Source organism: Episyrphus balteatus, chromosome 1 (assembly GCF_945859705.1).
Source record: "Episyrphus balteatus chromosome 1, idEpiBalt1.1, whole genome shotgun sequence".
Taxonomy (NCBI): domain Eukaryota; kingdom Metazoa; phylum Arthropoda; class Insecta; order Diptera; family Syrphidae; genus Episyrphus; species Episyrphus balteatus.
Window position 1 is genome coordinate 67,071,980 of NC_079134.1, and position 22,253 is coordinate 67,094,232.

Consider the following 22,253-nt stretch of genomic DNA (forward strand, 5'->3'; position numbering starts at 1 on the left):
TCAAAAGCGCCCCACCATACGGAAACCATTCAAAACTACCCCAACTGTGTCAACGCTCAACGACATAAAATGTTGAATAAATATTTAACATTAATATATTCATTCAAAAATTCACCGTCAATTAGTTTAAAATTCATTAACCATTAACAAAAATTGTATTGCGTTTTGAAATCACGTACCAATTTTTTTTTTAACTCTTACAACTAAAAAACTGAAATAATGCAAAACCACTATAAAAATCACCTTCCACCTATAAATGTGAAAGTCAGCCGAGATAACGATAGAAAGTCATTGACATTTATGGATATTGTGTTGACGGGTTCAAATATCAAAATACATTTAAAAAAGATTGATATACTAAAATTTTATATGCAGTGTTCAAATGTGCTCCGTGTTCAAAACTGCCCCACTCTCCCCTACTATATATTTTTTGTTTGCAATTTTTTTGATGTCATTTTTTGCAGTCAAATTCGATTTCCCACAAAAAACATCCGCAGCTGTCTAGCTGTCAGATAATAAAACAAAAAAAACGAATTTTATTCAAGATTATTTTTGAGTAGTTTTTACGCATAATTAATTTATTTTTGAAACGTTAGAAATAAAACAGACCAAATTAAATTGCTAAAAATGGATTTTTCTGATTTTCTATTTGTACATCCATCTGCATTTGTTCAAAGTTTGATTTTTTATTTTGGTTTTGCTTTCGGATAAGTTTTTGACATATTGGGGTATGTTCGTAGATTTGGGGCCAGTCGTCGTTCATGAAATTGAAGTTTTTATAGGTGGCCCGTTTATATGCAGGGTCGAAAGATCAAAATTGAAATTCGTTTGTGAAATGTGGAAGACTTGTTTAATTTTGACTTAACTTTACTTAACTACAACGGCCACTTTTTGCAGAAAGTGGAAAATTTACAAAAGATTTTTTTTTTCTTTCTAGCGCCATTTATATTTGAAAAAAAAAAACTACAAAAATTATTTTTGACATCACGAAATAAGCTTTCAGAATCAATTTTTTTAATTTTGTGGCCAGAAAAACTTAAAAAAATATTTAACTTAACTCATATAAAATTGACTTTTTAAAATAAAACACAAAAATCTTTATAAAAATCGAGATTCAGATTTTTGAATCTCGAATCCATATTTTTGAATCTCAAGTCTCAAATAGATCATGAAATCTGAGATTTTTCCACTTTTTTCTCACTTTACCACCTCTTTTAGCTGTCAGATTCACAAATTTGAAAAAAGTGAAAATTTTCAAACTCATAATGTGTTTCTAAATCCAACACCTTTCAAGTCCTATACAAGCTATCCAACGCACATCTTAAACCAAGTCTTTTGATAAATTAAGAGTAAAGTTGGTCACGCAAGTTTTTAGTGAAAATGTATACTCTGTGCTTATGTATGCATTGACAACAAATTGTTTCCAAACGGATGAAGACAGAAAAATTGCTTTGGAACAGCTAAATTCATAAAGAAAATGAATGACCTATTCGACAACTTCAACACTGGTCAACTCTACTCGCGCAATCCCAACCAACAAGTTGTGTCGGAAACTACTGACACTCTTAAGTCATTAATAGATGCAAACCATTGGATAGCAACATGGCGCTCAAGTGGTTCTCATAAAACACCGCATTGCTTCAAGGGTTTTCAGCAAACACTTTTGGGAGTGCAGTTGATGTGGGAATATTTAAAGAGCAATGAGCAGAATTATTTGCTTCTTGCCCATTTAAATACTGACGTCGCTGAAAATGTTTTTTCTATGGTTAGGAGTAATAGAGGAAGCTACGAAAGAAACGCTTCTGCTTGGAGATTCATTCGGAATCTCAAGCAAATAATGTTTCAACATCTCTTATCAGCGGAACGTTCTGGTTACGCAGATGCGGATGCCGAGCCGTTGCTTAGCATAGGGAACTATGAAGATCCTATGGACATCAAACTAGCAGCCGAAAAAAAACAATATAAAATGAAGGTGCCAATTGAAGACCACCTATTGGAAACGCCATTGAAGTCTAGTTTGGATGATAGAAACGAACAAATAGACACAGACAAAGGAAATAAGGATATGGTAGCAAAAAAACTGCAGAAAGCAGCAGCAGTCTATTATGCTGGATTTGCAGCAGCAAAGCTTAAGAAAACATTAAAATGCGAAGCTTGCTCTCAGAATATGATTAATGAAGACGAAATAAGAGAGCAAACTTTGTTAACAGAACTGAGAGCTTACAGCAGCATAACAACACCTTCCCAGTTCGGCAAACTTACAGTTCCATCCGTAATGTTTGAAACTGTAGTTCAAAATTTCCAATCAATGTTCAACGCCAATATAAGTGAGAAACAGATTACGGAACATATAGTGGAAACATGGTTTGATCAGATATTTGAAGAAGAAGGCACATATTTACCAATAGGCTGTGGAAGTGAACATAGAAAAATTATTGGAAGATTTTTACTGAGAGGGCTCATCATTTTTACAGCGAGAAAATAAAATAAGGAGCTTAAGCCAAAAAGGCAGGGTAGATTCCTATAATTATTATATTGAACAAAAGTAATTTTACTAAACATAACATGGTATTTTAATTTTGTTATTTATTCCAAATTTTTTAGATAATAGAAACATGAATATTTTATTTATTTATTATTTAATTAATAAAAATAAACTGATTTTTTACCAAACGAAAACACCATGGTAAATTATCCCATTTCGTCCCGTTTCTCCTTGAACCTCGTAAGTACATTTTTTTAAATTTGTTTTTCCTCTTAAACATTGCTCTAAAACTTTCAGAATGAATAGATAAAAGGATTTTTGTTTAGAAAAAAACTCAATCAATATGTCTTAAACATAACTTGATTTCCTTATGTTCAAATCATATTTTTAATTTCACGAAAAATGTATATTTCTTTCAAGAACAGAACAAAATTTTATGTATAGATACGTGGTTCACGCAGAAACGGGACGATTTGCCCTAGCCTCAACGAGCTATTATAAAAAAAAATTTTAAATAACAAAATCGTAAAACTGTTGGAAATTAAACTTTGGGGCACCCTGTGTTCAGAACATTCAAGAAACTTCGTAAGCCAAAGACAATTCATAAATTAAATAATTGTAACAAAACGCTTAAGAGTTCAAGTAAATGTTGCAACATCGCGTTAGAACAATTCAAACAAAAGTTCCAAAACAAACGTTCATCGAAGTCTTTAAAAAAATATTCAAATTGAAAAAAATTAAATCACCTAGGAAACAAGAATATACATATATATATATTGTTTACATTTCTCCTCTATTTTCTGGCTGTCAAAATAGAAACACATGTTTTCGGTATTCTCCCTTACTCTTTCCTTAAAGACTCAAATATTTTTCTTCCTCTAACACAAAGTTTTTTTCCTTCATTCTACTCTCCATATCAGACATTTTGCTACCGCAGCGCACCCTAGTCCAAGGAAGCGAACCTAAAAAATTCACGTTCATGATACTACTATAGTTTCTATATACAAGGGCTTATCACATTTATAAGTTCAAAAGAAAAACAAAAACCAAGAAAAATTCATTTAAAATACATCTTAGAAAAACCATTTATGCTTCTCAGAGTAAAATAGATTTATTTGCAATATATATAGATAAATTTCTAGACATTAAATCCAAATGTTAACAAAGCGGATGTTCTTCATGTACAACGAGCATTAATTGGTGTAGGTAGCTTGACTTTAATTTCTATAACGCTTAAGCGGTATATAATCGAGTTCTCATCGAGAACAGTCTAGCAGAACTTGAAGCATTCAGACATTTTTTAAATCTTCAATTATGTTGTACATATTCCCATTTTTTCTTTATATTTTGCCCACAAATGCTAGTTTTATTATTTTTTTATAAGACCATTACGATTTATTAAATAAAACACATTCAAGTGTCCTTAAAATGTCTGATACAAATTACTCGGGGCGGTTTTGAACATGTTCAAAAGCGCCCCACCATACGGAAACCATTCAAAACTACCCCAACTGTGTCAACGCTCAACGACATAAAATGTTGAATAAATATTTAACATTAATATATTCATTCAAAAATTCACCGTCAATTAGTTTAAAATTCATTAACCATTAACAAAAATTGTATTGCGTTTTGAAATCACGTACCAATTTTTTTTTTAACTCTTACAACTAAAAAACTGAAATAATGCAAAACCACTATAAAAATCACCTTCCACCTATAAATGTGAAAGTCAGCCGAGATAACGATAGAAAGTCATTGACATTTATGGATATTGTGTTGACGGGTTCAAATATCAAAATACATTTAAAAAAGATTGATATACTAAAATTTTATATGCAGTGTTCAAATGTGCTCCGTGTTCAAAACTGCCCCACTCTCCCCTACTATATATTTTTTGTTTGCAATTTTTTTGATGTCATTTTTTGCAGTCAAATTCGATTTCCCACAAAAAACATCCGCAGCTGTCTAGCTGTCAGATAATAAAACAAAAAAAACGAATTTTATTCAAGATTATTTTTGAGTAGTTTTTACGCATAATTAATTTATTTTTGAAACGTTAGAAATAAAACAGACCAAATTAAATTGCTAAAAATGGATTTTTCTGATTTTCTATTTGTACATCCATCTGCATTTGTTCAAAGTTTGATTTTTTATTTTGGTTTTGCTTTCGGATAAGTTTTTGACATATTGGGGTATGTTCGTAGATTTGGGGCCAGTCGTCGTTCATGAAATTGAAGTTTTTATAGGTGGCCCGTTTATATGCAGGGTCGAAAGATCAAAATTGAAATTCGTTTGTGAAATGTGGAAGACTTGTTTAATTTTGACTTAACTTTACTTAACTACAACGGCCACTTTTTGCAGAAAGTGGAAAATTTACAAAAGATTTTTTTTTTCTTTCTAGCGCCATTTATATTTGAAAAAAAAAAACTACAAAAATTATTTTTGACATCACGAAATAAGCTTTCAGAATCAATTTTTTTAATTTTGTGGCCAGAAAAACTTAAAAAAATATTTAACTTAACTCATATAAAATTGACTTTTTAAAATAAAACACAAAAATCTTTATAAAAATCGAGATTCAGATTTTTGAATCTCGAATCCATATTTTTGAATCTCAAGTCTCAAATAGATCATGAAATCTGAGATTTTTCCACTTTTTTCTCACTTTACCACCTCTTTTAGCTGTCAGATTCACAAATTTGAAAAAAGTGAAAATTTTCAAACTCATAATGTGTTTCTGCACACCAAAAGCAATGATGCAGACAACTTATTTCTTGATGTCATAAAATTTTTTTTTTTAGTTTCTTTTTTAAATATAAATGGCGCTAGAAAGAAAAAAAAATACGTTTGTAAATTTCCCACTTTTTGCAAAAAGTGTATATAAGAAAGAAAATTTCTTATGTAAATACAATTGTATATAAGAAATAAAATTTGTATTATAAGTCATAGCATATTTGTTTCGTTTTTATAAAAAATGTATTTTTTTTCTTAGATGACATTTTTAAACCATAACAAACGAACACTAAACAATATGTGGGTTGTTTTTTTCTTTCTTACTCATCCTCAGTTTGTCAATTTTTTGGAAACTCAATAAGGGTGGGTTCAGAAATTTTGTGGAAGTTACACTTTGCATCATTTGCATGTTCATACTGGAGACTTTCTTATAGATGTTTTATTTTCTATGTAGTGAATGAGATTTTATATCAGAACAAGTTTCTTATATCAGTGTTTTTCTTATAAACGTTTTTCTTATATGAGGTAAATTTAACACACAATTTTATGAAAATGTGCATGGTGTTTTGAAATGTCTGTCTTATATGCGTGTTTTTCTTATATGAGACTTTCTTATATCCGTCATCAACTGTATAAATGAAATGTAGAAATAATTTTATGTGTGCGTTCCAATATTAATTCAAAATAAACTAAAATAAAAGAAGGCACTTAAAGTGCGTTGCACATTGCACTCTGCGAACATAGCCTTCGAGACTCTTGAGTTATCCGATTATCCGAAATTTTCTCCTATCGAGTATCGATACTCGAAAAAATGTCAATTTCTTATCCGCAGCCAGATTTAAGTTTTAGTTTTATCCGCAGCTGGGTGTTGTATTTGTAATACATGGAAGCTCTCACTGCAGATACGGATAGCTGTGCCAAAAAAAAAGCCTAATATTATAAACAAATCTTTTGAAGTTCGAGAAATATAAATTTAAACGTATATAAACGGAAAAATTTCAAATAAAAATTATAAAAAATTAAATTTTTTGATTTATACACAAATTTTTGAATGCAATATTTGAAAAGAATATTTGAACTGCATACTAAATTTTAACTTGTGTTTGTTTTTGTCCCAATGCATCGTTGATTTCGGCTTTATTCAAACACTTCTTTTATTTTCGCCATTTTTTCCGCGCCTACAAATTTTTCCCGACCCGTTTTCGTCCTTACAGGTTATACATAATCAGATTTATTGACAGTTTTGAGTCCAACTGACCCGTGCAACTCATCATTTATTAACATTTTTGCTTTTGAAACTATTCAGATGAGCCAAAAAATACACTTGTTTTTATGAATAGATTTGGTCTAGCTACCGTGTGAGAAGAACGGTAGGCCCTAAGACAATTTTTTTTTCTCCTAAACTAAGCGCATAAAGATGTTCTCTCGTTACATATTATTACAATAAATACCAAGACAGGCTAAAAATAAGATGAAATAAAATGTGGACGTATTCAGATGACCGGCAGTGTATATAGTTTCTTTTGTTTCTTTAGCGTTTTATCTTTGTTAAAATAAAAAAAAACTTTTTTCTATTTTGAGTTGAGTTAATTCAATTCGTGCCATAAATGAAGCACTTATTTGGGGTGCTTATGCTACGATTCCCGATTGACAGTCTTGACCGTCAATCACAGTTGTATTTGGTGGTGGCTTCTTTCCTCTTTTTTTTGTTTCTTTTATTTGTTATATATGTAATATATATATAGTTTCTTTTGTTTCTTTAGCGTTTTATGTTTGTTAAAATAAAAAAAAAAAATTTCTATTTTGAGTTGAGTTAATTTAATACAATTACTAGACTAAGCACCACACACAAATGGAATTAAGGAGTCTGATGATTAAACAGTACTGTAACTCTAGCCATAAACACTTGGTGGGAGCACCTTCAAGATGTTGTTGTTGTTCAAAGATTATAATGAAATTGACCGTATAAAATAGCAGCCAAACTGCAAATATGGAAACATAGGAAACTTAAACAATTTAATACAGTTTTTATTCAATTATAATTTTCCTCGACAATGGAGGAAAGAGGCGAACTTGTGCCTGTGAGTTTAGAAGATTGAATGACATTATTGAATGAAGGAAAGAAAAATGGAAGAAAAAAAGAGAAGGAAGGGCAGCCAACTGCACGCCACAAAAACATGATAAAAAATATTTGTTGATGCCAAATATTGTTTCGTCGATGATTTTATGTGAAGGTGCGTGAACATTAATGCCCCGCTTGGCATAAATCGCCAAATAAATTTTAAATTGATGAAAAAATGAAAATTATTTTTTGGCGTGAAGCGCCCAAAGTAAAATTTGAATTTTTGAAAAAAGAGTAAGTATAAAGTTCTAATTATAAATTGAAAGGCATATATGTATATATGAAGAAAAATATTTTTTGAGAGAAAGAAAAGAAATTTTAAATACTTATTTCAAGGGCAAAAGACAAAGTTTTACAACTACACGGCTAATTTTGCCGTGTTGCGTTCGAAGCGTCGCAACTCTCACTCTTCCGTCAGGGCCGGGGTGTACATTTACAACACGCCCAAGGCGCCATTCAATGGAAGGAAGATTTTCGGTTTTTACAACAACTAGGTCATTTAACTTGATATCTTTTTGAGGGGATTGATACTAATGTCTCTGATGAAGTTTTTTAAGATACTCGTCTTTCCATAGACGAGAGAATTGTTGTTAGAGGCATTTCACTTTTTCCCATCGATTGATGAGGGACAAATTGTCATCAGCCAGATTAGGCTTAGAAAATACTAAGAAAATACTAAGAAAATACTTAGAAAATACTAAAAAATGAACTACCGCGCAAAAAGTGACCCGGAGTTAAAATCAATAGATCTGAGGAATCATTGAACATTGATGAAATCGGACGGGAGTTTAAACATGCTTCAATGCGAGCTAATACTGTTGGAAATTCTTTGAATGTATGTTTTGAACTAGTCCCCAGTTTCCGAAGGTGACTTTTGCAACTTTTTACACCAGCCTCCCATATGTGGAACACCTGGAGGAATAAAATTCCATTTAAGGCATTGAACACAATAAGTGGATTGAGATTCTTGTTGAAATTGAACTGGGAAATTTTTTGAACTCAACAGAATCTGACTGATAGAGTCAGCAGTTGACCCTAATGAGATGATTTGAATTTAAGAATGGACTAAACGAAATAAGTGAAATTCTTTGGAGAGTGGGTCTACCTTCCATTAATAGAGAATATTCCGTTGGATACTAATTTCTTTGAGCTTGCGATTTTTTACAAACTGCATTTCTTGAGAAGTAATGCTTTATGAAGTGTACTTTGTGTTTTGTCTTTTGGATATTTCCACACAACTCAAGGCGTGGCAATGACACATATTTTATGGGTGAAACTCTTGATTTTGCACAGAACAAGTGAGAAGAGAAAGTTCCATTAGACTGACGAACGCTTATATATAAAGTGAAACCATAAAATTGGACTTATTAAACTTGGGATCGGCCTGTTGCAAACATTAAAAATAGTAGGATCTTGGGAGGTTGTTAGTGAGTGTTTTAAGCACAATGGCTTGAGCTGAAATAATGATTTGAGAGGGCTAAGCAGAAGTGATTGAAAAAGAACAAAGTTTCTTTGAAGTGATGAAGAGATTTCCACTGATTCCAGAAATAGTTGTAGTTTTGTCGATATATGCTGAATTCAGACGTTTTGAACAGCTGCCGAAATGAAAGATATTTTGAAACCTGGATCAATGAGGGCCCTTACAATATGGATTGCCAAAAAACAATCATTTTTTCAATAGGTAGATATGTAGCTTGAGGAATGAATGGTTGTGAAGAAGCAGATATTTGAGAATTTTATATAGCTTGCAGTGGCGAAGGGTTCATATAACTCGATTATTTCCGTCTTACCTTTTGAAATTCTCAAACTCAACAACATAAACTCCTGGCAACATGAATATAATTTCAATCAACACCTGCACACGCTGTCAACATTATTTCAAATACTTTTCTTTCAGTTCTACTCTACACACCTATCTGCTTTTCAACTCACTTCATAAACAAACACAAAACTAGAGCAAAAAAAAAAGGTAACCCGAAAAATGTCGTCTTATAAACAATAGAACAAATTGGTTTTCTTTCCTCTTTTTTCATTTACTTATTACTGCCCTTGTGACCTCTCTGTTTAATACACGCTTTCTTATGGAAGAAAATAAGACGATATTCTTCGTCTTACTTTTTGGTGAATTTTTATGTATCTGTCATAATTTTCGCTCTGAGTTAATGAATGCGCAGTGCGCATGTCAGTGTCTGCTTGAGGTAGGTTTCATTTTTCATAGCTCATAGGAAGAAAAAAGGGTAGAATAAGACGGTTTCCTCCGACTTATTTGGGTAATTTGTGTGTATCGAGCAATGAGCTGATGACCCAAATTATGTTGCGCAGGTTGTGGGTGAGGTAAGTTTTATTTGAAGAAAATCAGTTAGGAAAATATAAAAGGTATGGAACAAGAAAATAAGACGCTCCTTTCCGACTTATTATCTGAATTTGTATGTATCTCTCCACTGGGCAGCTGTGTCAAAGGTTTCCACTATGATAAGAAATATGCGTGGATGTTATATTTAATTTCATAAGGTATTTTTGTTGGCAGAAAGTGCATAAAATAACTGCAATTTCCATAAAGTGGAACAACTGCGCCAATTGAATTTAGCAAGTCCCAACTCCCAAGAAGAACGCAGTGCAATTTTGAAAATAATAAAAATTAAGATGATGCAAAAATTGTGAAAAGTTTTTAGATAGTAAGATTTAGTGTTTTGATTATGACTTTAATATCATTGTTGATAAACAAAAAAGTCGAGAGCAAGAAATTTGCTTTGAGATATTTTCTTAATTTGGTGCTCTGAATTCAGAAGTCACAAATTGTCATTTGCTAACCTCTAGGATTTTGAAATATAAGTTTCTATTTGCAATATTCTTTGAAAACAAATAATTTTGAAAAGAAATAAATAATATATTTTATACAATAAAATACGAGTATGACTTTTTGAATTCCACTTCAAAATTACCGAAAAATAACGTTTTCTACCAGTTGATATTCAAGTATTTCACAAACGTGACAGTCCAATGCAATTTTCACTTCGGGAAAATCTTTAAGAAAAGTATGGTTTTGTCCAAGCTCAATTTTGTATTTTTATATGTATTATTATCTCTTAGAGGATTCGAATAATTTTAATCAGTTTAGTTTTATGAAGAAAACAAAATTGTATTTAAAGGACGCTCTTACTTAAAGTTTTGTATACACCTAGATAACTGTTGCTTCTGTCGGCGGCGGCGTCGAGAGATCTTTTTAGTTCTAAGGCGATTTCATGCATAGAAGATAGACTTTCTGATCTAGCACTTATATCTATAGGTAGAAAAAAACTTCTTTTAAATTCTAATTACTAAAAGTAGACTTGACTTTTAAGAAAAAGTTCTTGCACAATTTTATGAAAGAAAAACGTAGAGCTTTGCACACTTTTTAATGGAAACTTTATTAAAAAAAATATAAGGCGTGTTTTTGACATTTCGTTTGAATTGCTTAATTTCCTGGCTTGAAACTCAGAAATGCATTAAAAATTTGGAATTGAATTTCTTGGTGACTTATTTTTCTTCGACTTACCATTTGAAATCATTCACGCCTCGCCACTGATAGCTTGTGATTGAGAAGTGGACTGTAGGCTTAAATTTTGATTTTAAACTGGAGAGGGATTATTTACAAGGTGCAAAAAGTGTATGGTGTCTTAAAAAAACTGCAAGAATATTTGCTAGAACCAGTAGACTTTTGATGACTGGTTCCCAAGCAATTATTGCACATTTTCTTTTCTATTTCGATTCTGGATTGGATTGGTAACGTCGAAAATTTAGGACACTCATAGATTGTATGCTCTGCCGAGCAAATTTTACCCTTAGATCCTCCCGCCTTCGCAAGAAAATTAGAGAGTTTGCTTGGCTTTTGAAAATTATATTTTTGGTGACTTGGAAATATTGTGATAATGGTTTTGAGAATTGGTGTCTGAAATAGATTCTTAAGTTTGGAATCGTGAATTTAGGAACTTTTCTAACTTTTTTCCAAATTGGTACTTTTGTTGGATATTCTGGACATTGTTCCCAAAGAGAAAAGGTCGTTTTAATTCAATTAATGTTAACATCCATACGAGTGTTTTCATATGTGGAGTGGGATGAAAACTTGGATAAGTTTGTGTTTTCAAAGAGACTTCAAAAAACATGCTTGAAAAATAATTCTAAAAAAATAAAGATTTCTGCATTTTCAGAATTAGCTTGAAAAAACTTCCAAAAACCAATTCAAACTAAATAATTTTTCAAAGTATAATTGAGAAACGCAAGGGTTCTCAAAAGAACTTTGAAAAGAGAGAGAATGAGTGAAAACGTGAATAGATTTCTGCTTTCTCAGAATTAGTTTGAAAAAACTTCCAAAAACCAATTCAAACAAAATAATTTTTCAAAGTGTAATTGAGAAAAAGCATGGGTTCTCAAAAGAACCTTGAAAAGTGACAGCGAATGAGTTAAAGCGTGAATAGATTTCTGCGTTTTCAGAATTAGTTTGAAAAAACTTCCAAAAACCAATTAAAACAAAATAATTTTTCAAAGTATAATTGAGAAACGCAAAGGTTGTCAAGAGAACTTTGAAAAGTGATAGCGAATGAGTGAAAACGTGAATAGATTTCTGCGTTTTCAGAATTAGTTTGAAAAAACTTCCAAAAACCAATTCAAACAAAATAATTTTTCAAAGTATAATTGACAAACGCAAGGGTTCTCAAAAGAACTTTGAAAAGAGAGAGAATGAGTGAAAACGTGAATAGATTTCTGCGTTTTCAGAATTAGTTTGAAAAAACTTCCAAAAACCAATTCAAACAAAATAATTTTTCAAAGTATAATTGAGAAACGCAAAGGTTCTCAAGAGAACTTTGAAAAGTGAGAGCGAATGAGTGAAATCGTGAATAGATTTCTGCGTTTTCAGAATTAGTTTGAAAAAAAAACTTCCAAAAAATCAATTCAAACAAAATAATTTTTCAAAGTATAATTGAGAAAAGCGAGGGGTTCTCAAAAGAACCTTGAAAATCGAGAGCGACTGAGTGAAAACGTTAATAATTTTTTGCGTTTTCAGAATTAATTTGAAAAAACTTTCAAAAACCAGTTCACAAAAAAAGAATTTTTCAAAGTATAACTGAGAAAAAGCAGGGGTTCTCAAAAGAACCTTGAAAAAAGAGAGCGACTGGGTGAAAACGTTAATACATTTTTGCGTTTTCAGAATTAATTTGAAAAAAAACTTCCAAAAACAATTCAAACAAAAGATTTTTTTTAAGTATAATTGAGAAAAACAGGGGGTGCTCAGGAGAACTCTGAAAATTTGAGAGCGAATGAGTGAAAACGTGAATAGACTTCTGCGTTTTCAGAATTAATTTGAAAAAACTATCAAAAACCAATTTACAAAAATAGAATTTTTCAAAGTATAACTGAGAAAGAGCAGGGGTTCTCAAAGGAACCTTGAAAAATGAGAGCGTATTGGGTGAAAACATGATAAATGTTATTTATAAGCGTTATTTTGAAAAAAAAAATATTTGAAAAGTTTAAAGAAAAGGCACAAAAGCAGTAAAAGTTAGAATAGTGTCCCTTAGGATTTCCTTGTACTTAAGGTGGTCCATAATACCCTCTATCCGATGAAATGGCCCCACACCATGGAATTTCCGTATGGGGCATTTGGAAATGCCCCCTATGGGGCATAAGAGGCATTTCCAAATGCCCCATACGGAAATTCCCCGCGTGGGGCAGTTGAAATGTGAACCGCAGTATAAAATATAGACTGTTAAGGATGTTAGGGTTAGTATTCTTGTTTGGGGATGTTTTTCTTGGCATGGTGTGGGACCATTTCTTCAGATAGGGGGTATTATGGACCACCTTAAGTACAAGGAAATCCTAAGGGACACTATTCTACCTTTTACTGAGAAGGAAATGCCTTTAAAGTGGACATTTCTACAGGATAACGATCCAAAACATAAGACTAAGTCTGTGAAACAATTGCTATCCGTCCAAAAAATCGGTGTTATGGAATTGCCAAGCCAGTCCTCAAATCTGAATCCTATTGAGGACTTGTAGAGTGACGTGGGAAAAGCGATTAACAGGTCTGATACCTCAAATTTGGACAAACTTTGGCAGGAATTTCGACGTGCTTGGTACTCAGTACCTTTTGATTTGTTGCATATCATAGTATAGGTAATGAAACATTTGTATTAATATGATACATGATTTCGAGGTATTTTCTAACGCTCGATCGAATAAAATCAATACCAAAATGTCTCGACCATCATGTAAAAAGTTATTGGACTTTTTATGAATTGTCTTTTACTCAAAGAGCAAGATTCGGAATATTACCAAGTACTCCTTGAAAAAAAGTGGTAGGTTGATAAAATTTTGTGTGGACGCTTCATATAACATAGAAAAAAATAATAAAATATGTCCAACAAAATATTTCATGTTAAAGGGTGTTTTTCTTTATAGTGATAAAAAAAACACCTTTGAAATGGTACCATTGCAGCACATAGAAAATGTTTGCATTTTTTTTAACCACATATATATTTTATACATCGTATGAGAATTAAAAATAATCAAAAAATGAATTATATTTACCATGGAATATTGAATTTTCATGCAAAACTTAAATTACTTGCTTTTATTTTTTATTAAATTTTCATACAAAATAATATTTTGAAGGAGTAAGGTGCATAAGTAAAAGTATGAAAAATAATTGTGCAGTTTGTGATAAAAGGATCAAATTAATAGGATTGTTAAAGCTGAAACACAATCGATTTTGACAACTGCGAAAAGTTCAACTATAGGAAATCTGTGTATCCTCACACAATGACGCTTTTCTTACGTACGCTTTTTTTGACAAACGTAAGGAAACGTTGCTTTTGACTTTGCCAAATGCCAAACGTCAAAACATTATTTCCCCATTTTGTCTTTTTATACCATGACAGGTCACTACATTCGTGAATGCGCCCATTCTTATTTAATGCTCTGTTCTAAACAAAGACAAAACCGCATTCTCATAAGGTTCCAAAGGCTTTTAATTTTTTGTTTATAAAACTTAGCTACAAAAATAAAAATGTCATATTTCGAGACATGGATCTATCCAAATAATCCACCTGAGGCGTGGTAGCTATAATCAATTTGTTTTTAACTAAATGGTATTGAAATTTATTTTCCGCAGTGGATCTCTATTTGAGGACAATCGAAAGCGAGCAAAAGTTCAACCAGACTGAGCTTTTGCTCGCTTTCTGACATTTAACAGACATAGTTACAGTCACCCACATTATTATTGCGCCAAATGTGAATAAAAAAAAATAAATTATTGCAAAACTATGTGTGTTTTTTAATTTCTCTATATAGATTTTGTACAAAAAAACGACATCGAGATATTTTAAATCAAAACAATTTACGTATTAAAAACAAAAAAAAATTAATGATGTTTTAGACTGAGTTTTATTGTTAAAAACAATATATTTTGATTGGTTTTGTTTTTATAACTATAGGATTAAAGAATAAACAAATTTCTATGCATATTTTAATTAAACATAATTTAATTAAACAATTAAATCAAGATAAAGACTTGGCCCAATAATTTTGTGAGTGACTGTGTTTTTTTTTTATTTGACAGCAGATTTTATGTTGCCATCAGCTATTCAAAGTCAAAGTGACAGAAGCGCGCTTTGAGGACTTCTCAACGTAACGCAACGAAGCGACGCCCTAAAGCGTGATTGTGTTTCAGCTTTTAGTATACAATATGTAACCCTCATTTTAAGATATTGGGCCACTTAACATTTCACCTATGAGGATGTACATGAGCCATCTAATAATCACAAATTTCACAAAACTTCATTTAAATTGCTTTCTGTGCATCGTTATAAACATCCTCATAGGTGAAATATTAAGTGGCCCAATATCTTAAAATGAGGGCTACATATTGTACTAACAATCCTATTAATTCGAGTACAGAAAGTCTTGTATCTACCCTTCCGGGTGGAATACAAGGTGGCCCAATATCTCAAAATAACTCTTATATTGAGTACTATCACGATATTAATTTCATGCTTTTATCACAAAGTGCACGATTTAGATGCTTAGCCGCATCACTAGATATCGTTTTATTTATAAAAATTAAAATAAATCTTGATTTCAATTTTTAAAATAAAATATGGCAACGACGGCAATTTTTAACCAACATTCGTATAGTTGATAAATACTAAAATTTGGTATTTTAAAACCTAATTTACATATAGACCAGGAAAATAGATTTTTTTCAAGGAAAAAATTTGTAAAGGCTGATTTTGATATACAGCTTGGTGTTAGGATGGTTACAATATGTGAAAAGTCCTGAAGTTTCCTCTGTCCGCTAGTCCCATTATGATAGATCAAAGGTCACAACATTTTTTATTTAAAAAAAGATAGGTTTTTAGGCAAAAATTATGTTCTACAAAATTGTAGCTGGGGTCATTTTACAAGTACATAATTTGCTCTAGTTTAACTGCAAAAATGCAACTACAAATTTCATAAAATGCAAACAAAATGTAATAATGATCTTAGAAGGATAAGCAAAATTACCTGATAAGTTTCAAAGATTTAAAAATTGATATTAAAGATGCATCAAAAGAAACACCCAGTTCAACGAACACCACAATGTGACACACTTGAGTTGCAAAAAGTAGCATCCTCGCAAATCTGTTCCTTACATACTGTTGAAAACTTAAATGACGTCCAGACTGTAAGTTTTTCATTTCCTTAAGCATTGCACCCCGCATGCAGAATTCATCGAAAGTTGTTTGGAAATGTAAGAATAAAATATCTTCCGAATCGGTGTAGTAAAATCTAATTTGACCCTTTTAAATATATTAGTTTTACTAGACATTGAAACAAACATGAAGGCTAATAGCAACAGTACCTCTTTGCATTCATGGTTCAAATGAGAAGGATGTGTGTCCATGACATTAAGTCCAGCCATTTTATTACAATCCGGGAACGCAGACTTGCCAATGATTCCAACAAGAACTAATTTTCGATTGTCCTCAAATAGAGATCCACTGCGGGAAATAAATTTCAATACCATTTAGTTAAAAACAAATTGATTATAGCTACCACGCCTCAGGTGGATTATTTGGATAGACCCATGTCTCGAAATATGACATTTTTATTTTTGTAGCTAAGTTTTATAAACAAAAAATTAAAAGCCTTTGGCACCTTATGAGAATGCGGTTTTGTCTTTGTTTAGAACAGAGCATTAAATAAGAATGGGCGCATTCACGAATGTAGTGACCTGTCATGGTATAAAAAGACAAAACGGGGTAATCATAAACAAAAAATACCAAGACTGGAAACTCGGCGGTCAACTGACGTTTGCCTACAAGCTGCGAGGTGTGGTGAATGTCGTGAACCTATCGTTGTGTTCGTGTCCGATGTGTGGTGAATGTCGTGAATCTATAAATGTGTGCGTGTTAACGTCATTTACCAACGTGGTGGCTTTCACATATATTCACAGACAGCAATGTACACAAAAGGGTTTTGGGGGGAAAGACGTACGAAATTTTCCAGTCTTGGTATTTTTTGTTTATGGGGGTAATAATGTTTTGACGTTTGGCATTTGGCAAAGTCAAAAGCAACAACAATTTCCAAGACAAATTTGTTTACAACAACAATTTCAATGGGCTGGGCTGTCAAAACCATAAACAAAAAATACCAAGACTGGAAACTCGGCGGTCAACTGACGTTTGCCTACAAGCTGCGAGGTGTGGTGAATGTCGTGAACCTATCGTTGTGTTCGTGTCCGATGTGTGGTGAATGTCGTGAATCTATAAATGTGTGCGTGTTAACGTCATTTACCAACGTGGTGGCTTTCACATATATTCACAGACAGCAATGTACACAAAAGGGTTTTGGGGGGAAAGACGTACGAAATTTTCCAGTCTTGGTATTTTTTGTTTATGGTCAAAACCTTAAAGGCAGAGCTATAATTAGCGGATGGAGTCGGATGCTAATGTCAATTGTTGTTGTTTTCCATAAGTTTTCATCCGTCGAGTGCGCTTGCGAGCGCACTCGTCGGATGAAAACTTATGGAAAACAAAAAAAATTGACAGTAGCTTCCGACTCTATCCGCCAATTATAGTTCTGGCTTAAGTAGCCATAAGTTTTGACAGTTCTCGATACTGACCCTTCAAGCAAGAAAACGGAGTCCAGAAAAGACAGTCCGACCTCCGACCGAGAAAAGCGGGGTTGCACTCACACACTTGCAACTTTTTGTGTATGAACACAAAGTCTAAGAGAATCGTGGTGAAAACTGAGAAAAGGAAAAAAAAGTAGAAAGACATAGCCAACAAGAGCAAAAGCGTCATTTTGTTATTTTTTTTTTTGAAGTGTTTAGTCGCGTCGTGTCTCGTGTCGTTGTTAATAAAATATAAGTATAATTATAAACAATTATATCAAACTATTAACAATATGGAAACAAAAAAAGGTATGTTGTATATATCGCTCAAAATGTTTGGATTAAAGTGATGTGTTTCTGCTTGTGTTGTAGATGTAATCTCTAATGATGAAGAAAAAGGCAGAAGGTGAAACATGCGATTGGGCATCTAAAAAAACACCAACAACAGCAGCAACAACAAATAAAATAAAATGAAAAAAATGTATTGTATTTTATATTGTGAAAATTTCGTTTGCCAAAATTTAATAAAAAATAAAACAGTTTCAGTGAAAAAAAAAATAAATCTTGTTCTTTTTTTGGTCGCAAATGCGATACTTCATCCCTTTTTTATTCCTCTTTCTGGTAGGTTTTCGCTGCTCCGACTCAGGTCCGCCTTCGGCTCCATTTTCTCGGAATGGAGATATTCACCACATCAATACATATGCAATCGACTTCGCGGTGATTATAATTTCCATACTAATTTGAGCCGCCTTCGGACCAGTTTCTGATCCGAAGTCGGACTCAGCTCCGCCTCAGGCGGAGCGGATTCGGACCGAGGTCGGACCTGTTTGCTTGAAGGGGGAGCTGGGGTAAACGTCAAAACTGATGGATGATGAGGATGATGATTTGTTGTTTTTAGACGTAAAACAGCTGATGTAAGAGTAGTGAAATAAAGAGAAAACAAAGTGTGATGTAGTCTCTTGAATACCCTTCAAGCAAACAGGTCCGACCTCGGTCCGAATCCGCTCCGCCTGAGGCGGAGCTGAGTCCGACTTCGGATCAGAAACTGGTCCGAAGGCGGCTCAAATTAGTATGGAAATTATAATCACCGCGAAGTCGATTGCATATGTATTGGTGTGGTGAAAATCTCCATTCCGAGAAAACGGAGCCGAAGGCGGACCTGAGCCGTAGCAGCGAAAACCTACCAGAAAGAGGAATAAGAAAGAATGACATTTCGCATTTGCGACCAAAAAAAGAACAAGATTTATTTTTTTTTCACTGAAACTGTTTTATTTTTTATTTTATTTTGGCAAACGAAATTTTCACAATAAATACAATATAAAATACAATACATTTTTTTTTTCATTTAATTTCATTTGATGCTGCTGCTGTTGTTCAATAATAAAAATCTTAGATTTAATATGGCATTTCACATCAAAAGCATTTGTAGATGGAGCAAGTTTCGAAATAAAGAGTGTTTTGTGTCCTTCAACTATTTTTAAACCTGACTCAATAGGTGAAATAAAATGTCCATCAGTAACTGGGCCCGTACGAGGAAATGTGTTGATAGGATTAGCAATCTTTTCTAAAGATTGCTGGTCAATTAATAACGAAGGAGGAGCTGTTGTCGATGTATTATTTCCAGGTAAAGTTGGGAAATTACATTGATTTGATGTAGAAAGTTCCTTCGAAGTATCAAGATCAACAGATTGTTCTTGTCGTGCTGTGTTATTAGCAAATTCTTGGGATGAATTTATAACTATAGCTGTGGCAGGTTTTATTGTCAAATGGTTTGTTTCAGATATTTCGGTATCCATTTTATCCAGTTTTCTTTTCAAGGGTGCAGAATCAGATGTAGATGGATTATTTACTATTAAAAGATCATGATTTTGTACTACATTTTGTAAAGATTGTTGATTGGAAGCAATATCTTCAATTTTCTTATTCAGTTGAAGCAATTGGTTATGAAGATTGTCAAGATTTTGCTTGTTTTATAGTACATCACGTACAATGTTCGTATATGCAAACGGGTCACATTCTTCACAAAAAAAATAAAAAGATTTTCTATGTTCGAACAGTTAAATAGAGCTGAGCGGAGCGTTAAACATTTTATGTGCAACAATTTGCGACAGCTTCCATGACAAATAATAGCGTCAATCAGGTAATCTGCGATATTATTACACAAACCGCACGCAGACATAATAATTTGTGTTATTTATAATTTTTTGTTTTTAGAGGTGATAATATGAATTTACGGCGATTTTTGTTTCATAAAATAAAATTGATATTATTTGCTAAAATGTTCGCTCGCAGTGTACTCCGAATTTAGTAATGTACTTAGTAGGTACACAAACCATACAGTAGTAATAAGATCTCTAGGGTTTCTAGGTCACGCTGGGGCCCTTCAAGCAAGAAAACGGAGTCCAGAAAAAACAGTCCGACCTCCGACCGAGAAAAGCGGGGTTGCACTCACACACTTGCAACTTTTTGTGTATGAACACAAAGTCTAAGAGAATCGTGGTGAAAACTGAGAAAAGGAAAAAAAAGTAGACAGATATAGCCAACAAGAGCAAAAGCGTCATTTTGTTATTTTTTTTTGAAGTGTTTAGTCGCGTCGTGTCTCGTGTCGTTGTTAATAAAATATAAGTATAATTATAAACAATTATATCAAACTATTAACAATATGGAAACAAAAAAAGGTATGTTGTATATATCGCTCAAAGTGATTGGTGAAAATTCTACAAGCTTTTTTGTGAATTATTGCTCTTACTTGAGCTTACTTTAAAAAACTTTAAAAGATAAAAATTAAACTTTACGGAAAAAACGAGTTTCAATAAAAATGCGTGCGGTTAGTGCGGTACTTTTGTGTGGAATGGTTTTTTATTGTCTTTTCATTTTCTTCTTCTTCTTCATTTTTGAAATTGAAATAAATATGGCCGGATGGGCGCGAAATTTGAATTTTATACCATTTAAATTAGTTCACAATAATGAAGTTTTTAAACGAATATAATATTTTTAATTCAAATAGTAATTAATTTTTTATATAATTCAAATTCAATTTATTTTAAGAAAAAAGTTCGTTTGTCGAAACACCGGCCACGTTGAAAGCCTGTAGGCTTCAAATGTCTTCATCAGGAAGGGGGCCAGTTTGACTATTGGGCGTCTAAGGACGCCGTTGGCGGTTTTGACGTCGGCGACCCTGACCTTGCCGTCCTGCCCTTCGACGACCCCTATCACTCGACCTGTTTTCCACCGCTGAGGAGGTGAGTTGTCCTCGTGGATAAGGACGAGTTTGCCCACGACGAGATTGGGCTGCTCCAGTACCCACTTGGATCGTGCTTGTAGGCCAAGCAGATACTCCTTGGACCACTTCAGCCAGAACTGCTGCTTGAGCCAGCATAGAAGCTGCCATCTTCTCAAGCAGCCCGTTTGCCGTTCCGGCACTGGTTCTGGGGGCAGCGATCGTAAGCTGCTGCCGATTAGAAGATGCGCTGGGGTTAGGGCCTCTCCGTCGTTGGGGTCGGCGCTTAGCGGCCCGATTGGCCTTGAATTGAGGATTGCCTCTACCTCGATCACCACGGTGAGCAGCTCTTCGGTTGTGAGGAGTGCGTTGGCCACGGTACGCTGTAACAGCGTTTTCGCCGCTTTGACCGCCGCCTCCCATAGACCTCCGAAATGCGGTGCCCTGGGCGGTATCAAGGCGAAGCTGAAGCCTTCCTCTGCCGCGTATCGGTGAACAGCTTCTGCGCCTTCTTCCAACTCCTCTCGGATTTCCCTCAGGATCGTCTGAGCTCCTACGAAGTTCGTCTCGTTGTCGCAATAAATCGTCTTCGGAATCCCTCGGCGACAGATAAACCTTTTAAGGGCGAGAATAAAACATTCAGACGACAAATTAGAAGCTAATTCAATATGTACTGCTTTAGAGGCGAAACAAACAAAAACGCAAATATAAGTTTTATTCGGCGGCCGGCCACGAATTTTAAGAGTGGTATTTACCGGGCCACAGAAATCTACTCCACATACTAAAACGGTCGTTAGTTTTTGAATACTATTTTGAAGAGTTATTTTCCTACGAAGTTTTTCAATTTCTTCTGGAAATTCATAACTTTGGACGATTTCGACTATTCTTAGAAACGCCAAGTTTCTTTCTTTTGCCGTTGGCAATTCTTCAAATATTTTCTCTGTTTTGTTTTTTGATATTTTAAAGAATCGCATTATATAAGCAAATGTAGTTATAAGGTCGGTATATGAGGATTCTTCTTCTATAAAATCTAGAAGTTTGGTTCGAGGTTTTTCTACTGCTATTAGAACCATATTTGTTTTACGTTTTTCTAAGGCTTCATCTTCTGGAGACAACTCAAAATGCGAATTGACCGGCCACGATGATTGTACGTTCAATAAGAACTGTGGACCTTTGAACCATATTGACGCATTGATTTCTTCAACATTACAGCCTCTTGACAGAATGTCTGCTGGATTTTGTTTTGTTGGTACATGTCTCCATGATACTTTTTGTGTCCACTCTTGGATGTCGGACACTCGATTTGCTACAAAAGTTGTAAGCGTAGATGGATGTGTTTTTATCCAATGCAAAGTTATTTCGGAATCGGTCCAAAAAATAACTTGTTCAACGTCAAGACTCAACATTGCCTCTACTCTTGTCCATAACTTAGCAAGAGTATGCGCTGCGCAAAGTTCTAATCGAGGGATCGATTTTGTTTTCAAAGGGGCCACCCTAGACTTTGCAGTTAATAGCGTCGACTTGATACCGGCCGTGCTTTGGCTTCTGATGTAAATACAACAAC

The 22,253-nt window shown here is 33.5% G+C and overlaps 1 protein-coding gene across 2 annotated transcripts in view; it reads right to left on the reverse strand.

Annotated features, from left to right (window-relative positions):
* The window catches only part of LOC129905675 (nonsense-mediated mRNA decay factor SMG8), a 92,407-nt gene extending 75,847 nt beyond the window's left edge, over positions 1-16,560 (reverse strand). For both annotated transcript variants that reach the window (XM_055981217.1, XM_055981216.1), the window contains exons 1-3: positions 16,410-16,560; positions 16,216-16,354; positions 15,879-16,153 (exon numbers count right to left, since the gene is read on the reverse strand). In XM_055981217.1, the coding sequence (XP_055837192.1) occupies positions 15,879-16,153; positions 16,216-16,354; positions 16,410-16,459 (464 nt within the window). In that variant the 5' untranslated portion in view covers positions 16,460-16,560. The remainder of the gene's footprint in view (positions 1-15,878; positions 16,154-16,215; positions 16,355-16,409) is intronic.
* Positions 16,561-22,253: the final 5,693 nt, after the last annotated feature.